Source organism: Trematomus bernacchii, unplaced genomic scaffold (assembly GCF_902827165.1).
Source record: "Trematomus bernacchii unplaced genomic scaffold, fTreBer1.1, whole genome shotgun sequence".
In the NCBI taxonomy this organism is placed as follows: domain Eukaryota; kingdom Metazoa; phylum Chordata; class Actinopteri; order Perciformes; family Nototheniidae; genus Trematomus; species Trematomus bernacchii.
Window position 1 is genome coordinate 15,017,846 of NW_022987973.1, and position 6,000 is coordinate 15,023,845.

At 40.9% G+C, this 6,000-nt stretch overlaps 1 protein-coding gene across 9 annotated transcripts in view; it reads right to left on the reverse strand.

Annotated features, from left to right (window-relative positions):
* Window positions 1-5,510, reverse strand: part of dmxl2 (Dmx-like 2) — a 36,783-nt gene extending 31,273 nt beyond the window's left edge. For 7 of the 9 annotated variants that reach the window (XM_034116448.1, XM_034116446.1, XM_034116440.1 and 4 more), the window contains exon 1: window positions 5,128-5,507. In XM_034116448.1, the coding sequence (XP_033972339.1) occupies window positions 5,128-5,214 (87 nt within the window). In that variant the 5' untranslated portion in view covers window positions 5,215-5,507. Of the gene's footprint in view, window positions 1-5,127 lie in introns of all 9 variants that reach the window. The other 2 variants (XM_034116445.1, XM_034116444.1) reach the window with 2 other exon arrangements.
* Window positions 5,511-6,000: the final 490 nt, after the last annotated feature.

Consider the following 6,000-nt stretch of genomic DNA (forward strand, 5'->3'; position numbering starts at 1 on the left):
GCAGGGAAACCACATAGAAAAACTAACTTGAAATTCAGTTTTATAGATCCACTGCAGGGAAAAAACAACACCTTCTCGTGTGCAGGAAATAGACAAAGACAGCACATGCTCATTAAACAAGCTCAATTTGAAAACCTGTGTTAAGATTTGGATTGTGAGCGGCAGGGTAAACTGATACAACGCTGTTTGCCGGCTGTCGACAACCATGTGTAGAATGGCAGCAATAGCAGCAGCACCTGGAACACAGGCAAGCTGGCCTCGAAGCAACAGGACAGTCAGGATGACGGCTCGCGTCTTTCATTATTCAGGAGAACAGGAGGAGAGGCTGGGAACCATTGGGTCACACAGCGGGACAACATTACAGCTGGTTGTGTAACTTAAAGTGACAGGTGAGGATGAGGTTATGGTCAAGAGTGTCATATAGGATTATACTTTACATTCTATCATTCAATTGTGGAATAGGAAGAAAGAGTAGTAAAGGAGGCCTGTTCTGCACTTTACTATGACTGCGGCACTTCCTCCGGCACATTACAGCTGGAATTAAAAGCGGTCACCGTCACGCACTGCACCTCTGTCTCTCACACACACACACACACAAGACAAAGAGCGAGTCCATTCTACTCTATTTGTCAGCAAGATCATTTGGATCTGGTGGGACCTTGAGCCATGCTGGCACTTGTAAGCATGAGTGTATCTGCCTTAAACAGTATGACCCATCATCACTGCTTTGTTCATTCAGTTTGGGCTTATGTGTGTGCCCTGTAATCCTTTCAACATCCACAGATCCACATGCACACACACAACAACAACACACAACTGAGTGATGGCAATACAAAGTAGGATGATTCATTAGTAGTAGCAGCATAATACATCGTGGTATCATGGTAAACATTGACACAACTTACGATTATCAGCATAAACAGTTAGGACTAAAATGCTGTAAGTGTCTCCAAAGACAATTTGAGTGTTTATTTGGGAGCCTTTGTATAGGGAATGATGTACTCAACAGTCATCACTACAAAATGACATCTCCCATCTGAAACAATAATGATACGCAGCACTTTGGTACACACCGTGTTTTATAAAACACTGATTCTTAAGAGAGCTACTTGCAGGACTGCATTTCTCTACTGAGGGGTAATAACATTGGAGCGATAGATCTTTCAAGAAAGTCAACTAAGAGAACCATTATCACTATTAGACAGCCAAAAGTGTAATTAAATCAAAGCTGTCCTTTAAACACATACTAGAAATGAAGACCTTAAGCCCATCCTATTAAAATGATAGATTATCTAGCTGCTATGATATTTATATAAGCAACAGACGGCAACATTGGGCTACTTAATATGACTGCACTAAGGTCTACCACCACGCACATGTAGCTCATATCTGCCGAATGTTGTAACGAGTACAACCATGAAGAAGTTTAATTTTGTCAGTCATGTCGTGTAAGCTGCTTAAATCAAGTATGGTGCTGCCTTTGGATAAATAATACCTCTCCGTATCACATGAACATGAACAAAGCAACAACTATAATGTAATTGTAAATGTTGGTTTGTAGAAAATGAACTACACCTATTTAACTTATGTCTATTTGAGTCATGTGATCGTTCTTCTTTCACTATAAAGCCCTTCAAGCATTTACAGAGGTCCAAATACTGCATTTTATAGCCAGATGTGCAGTATGAGAGAGAAAGTATATAACTATGACATACAGTATGACATGCTTTGTTTAATTGTATGATGTTACAAAAAAACCTCTAACCGAAACACCAATATTGACTGGTTTCTTTAGCCCAACACTGGGCAACCCCAGTATCATGCTTTATAAAAGATGAGATCAAAATATATTTCTTGTTTATTGGAAGGAAGCATGGCCAACCACGTGCCATGTTGTTGATGACGAGAGCTTCAGAATTCGATTCACATTTATTTGAATGATGGCAACCCCTGTGAGGCGGGATTTACCTGATTCTCAGGGTGGATGTATTTTAGAAGAAAGGAGTGAATGCTGCAGTCATGTGCTGTGATAATGAAATCAGATAACAGGAAGAGAGGGAAAGACCACTTCTGTCTTTCCAAAACATTCCTCATGCCGCTTACACAATCATGTGAGCATGTGCCACAGCCACAGCTGCGACCATGTGTACCATTTTCATGTTTGCGATCGCTACAGTCAAAAGCCTTAGATGCAAATATTTAAAAACATGAATTGATCAATCATGGCCTGTAGTAACCTGGCCTCTCTGTCAATGCATGTTGTGCCATTATCCCAAGCAAAGCCTATAGCACAGACCTGTACTTTGATCCCACTGTCTCATAGCATACAGCATGGGCCTTGTTATTCTCTGCAGAATGACTGTAGTAAAGCAGTGGGCATTAAAGGTCAAACTACACCTCGTCAGGCTCTGATCCATCTCTACTGTAAGTGCAATATCTAGGCCTACTCGTATCAATTGAAAAATATGTGCTGTTACAATAGCATGTTCAATTTCAAAACGGGAATAGGTCATGAGTCTGAAACACAATTTAGCAGAATGAATGCTTCCACAATACACAGAACATGGAACATTTCCAAACAGGATATAAGTAATCTCAGAAAATCACATCTGGTGTGACGACATCTGTATTCTGATGACAATCCATGAAAAGCATTTTCTATTTGTAAAATAGAAAAATCTGTGGGTTATGTACTCTCTCTCTCTCTCTCTGCACTGTACCTTTGTAGTTTGCACGTGCAGTCTATTTTTAGTTGATCACACATCTCCAGCTCTGCATATCAAAACTCGCTGTTTGTATATTTACAGCATCAACAATGGGTGAAGAGGCGCTGAAATAGACACAAAAGTAGGCTTTCTGATCTGAATGAAAATCATTATCTAGTTTTTGGTATTGACATTTCTTAGTGTTATCAAACAGACCAAATTCCTTTTTCCTTAGTCATTGTTCGAACTATTCCTACAATGGTTTCTCAACACATGACCAAATCAACCATCCATTGGCCTATTGGACTGAAAACAACAGGGAACATTTGCTTTACTGTCCCTTTATTCAAACTCTATTTGAATAAAATAAATCAAATTGTTGTCAATATGAACACAATAAATTGAGCATGCAACTGAATAAAGGCCATGCTGGAGCACAGAGACAAAAGCATGGAGATGGAATGATTCCATATTCAATGCAGTTGTTGAACTGGTGCATTCATGGCAGCTGTAGGTTAGGAGTGTGCACATGCATGCATATGTGTGTTTGTCAGGGTCTGGCCTATGAGCCCTAGGGGTCAGTGTGAGTGTAACTGCATTGGACATCATGTCTAGTGTTCTTCAAATACCCTCTCAGAAACAGAAAGAAAACACCAGGCACAGAAAGCAGGGCCCTGTGGCAATGTGCAAGTCTTTAGCTTCATCTCTGTCCTATGTTGTTGTGCAGATATGACCCTAAGTACAAACCTTGCCTCTTCATACATTCAAACAGCCTTGATCTGTGGTCAGTGTAAGGGGAGAGGAGGGACAACTCTTCTTTATAGTTTAACAGAAACTAACAGAACAATGAATTACTGCTCTACGAGCCAAAGAACCGAGGGAATCGGAAATAAGTGAGGAGAGTGTCTGCATTTAAACATTTATAAAACCTATTAAAACAACCACTTCACTTGTGGGGAGCAGAAACAGACCCAGCCCAGATTTGGCAGCCATTAGACAGGCTCACACTGTTCTCAGCATGAGGGAATGGTGGCGTGAAACATAACAGCTCAATAATTCTTTGTGAGCCTGCATTGGAAGAATGCACCTAATGTAGTCACACAGCTTTATGTATACACTAGGGCTCTAAAGGCTACATTAATATGTGTGTTCAATCTTTGTGGACAACATACATTAAGTTTCAGGTAAATGCTCTCTCGGGAAGATCTTAAAGTCATCATCATTCAGCTTCTGCTCTCAATACAGGAGCTGACTCAGGATGCTACATAATGTTACTGCCTTTGACTTCAACAAATCTATTTTAGGAAAAATAGACACAACATTTGTTTGGGGTTGTGAACTACTGTGCACTTGTTATTCCTTGCCATCACAAATAAGGCTGTATTATAATTAGATCTTGCTGCACTAAATTGAATATTGACTGGGCTTCTCTCTTCTCTCTGTCCTGTCAACTTGAGACATAAAGAGACATGTTGGGAAGTTGCCAGACCTCAGACAGACAAGGAATACGTATAGGACCAGGAAGTCAATAAATAACAGACACGGGATGTGCTCCAAGGTATAGAGTTGGATCAGCATACACTGGCATGCATAAAGTCAAATGACTGATGAAATGAGCTGATAAAGGAACATCGGTAAAGGCTTAGAAAATGGTGTAAAAGTGTATTCTATTTCACTAAAGTTAAAATGAGGACAGATGTCAGCACGTTTTTAAATGTGTTTTTTTTTTCACAACAAAACATTGAGCCCTCTAGCTCATGTATCCATATATGGCTCCCTACGTCACGGCTGGCGCAGCTGATGCTAGGATGACAGCAAGCTAATCATCCGTGAGGAGGATTTAACTCCAAATGGTAGCAAGCTTAGCTATCCTGCAAACAGACAAAACACAGCTTCTCATCCTGTGGCAGTGCGCAGTTTGGTCAAGCCAAATCAACCGAAGAATGCACTGCGAAATGTAGTCGGTGCATGACCCATTGCAAATATTTGTCAATAATGTTATGGCTGCGCAAAGGGATTCCCTTGCAGCAATTATAATGTAACGAGATGCAGCTAAAGGTCATTTGAGTGGCTAGCGTTGGCTGTCTTGGAGCGATAAATAATACAACGTTAACCCTAATATAGTAGGTGCAGACAATGCCGTTAAGCATCCACATTGGGATGCTACCTTGTCAAATCGTGCCTGCCTGTAAAGGTAATTGTAAGAGGGGCTGGTGGTGATAAAGATGCCCGGAGTAGACTCACTATTTGTGAATCTCTCGGTGCGGCAGATTGTGGCTAGCCCACTACCCGGCTAGTCAATGCTTTAGCTCGCTAGCCAACCCTTTTACAGAGTATACAACACCAGCTAGCTAAATATCCAGCTAGCTCGTTAGCTTCAGTGGGTGTCATCTTCAGCAAATAATATGAAATAAAAACTCACCGTGAAAGGTATGTCATTCACGCTTCCCACCGAATAGCAGCAATCTCCAGGGTTAACAGCCCCCGTCAGCACCTGATGCAGATGCATTTTCCTTATATGTTAGCAGCAGATGGGGTATTTTAATTATTAATAACGAGTCCACCCTTTCGGTTTCTCCATCTAGCAACGACTGGGAATTCCATCAGTAATGTAAACGCTGTCCTCGGCCTGGCGTCGAAGTCTTCCTCCACAAACAGTGAAGTCGCGGTAATTGTGTGTACAGCCCGTATAAATGGGATTTACCCTGGTCCTGTCATGTATTTAAACATGTAAAACTGGCTGCCTCTTGCTGTCAACACCATCCCTACGATTAATCGTGAGAGCAGAGGCAGTGGGATCTCTGCAGCGAACCTGACATGCGCGTTCCCGACATTGTCCAGGCACGACTGAATGGCCATAGAAATGTTAAATCTAGACTGGGAATAGCATCTCCGGTATGTCATTTTGTCTTTCTATAGACCTGTTTTTAATTAAAAAAGAACGATACTCACATCGTCGTATACTTTCTCTAAAATGACTAAAAAGTATTGTGTTATTTAACCATGCTTCTCTCTGTAGCACTGTACACATACTCTAGTAATGCTTTTCTATGTTTATGACGCGCCAGTTTGTAGCGCACCCCTCTGTCGGAGTTCATTGATCATAAATGTGGAGTCTTGGGGAGGCTGGGGTGAAACCAAACATGAAAGGGTAGTTATTTTGTAATAAAAGGTAAAAATAAAACAGTGTTAAAACAGTAGTGGCCTTCTTATTCTACTCTGATAAGGTCATACATAAATTGTTGTTTTTATAATGCATATTAAACAGTGCATACGAAAGAAAGAAAAACATTTC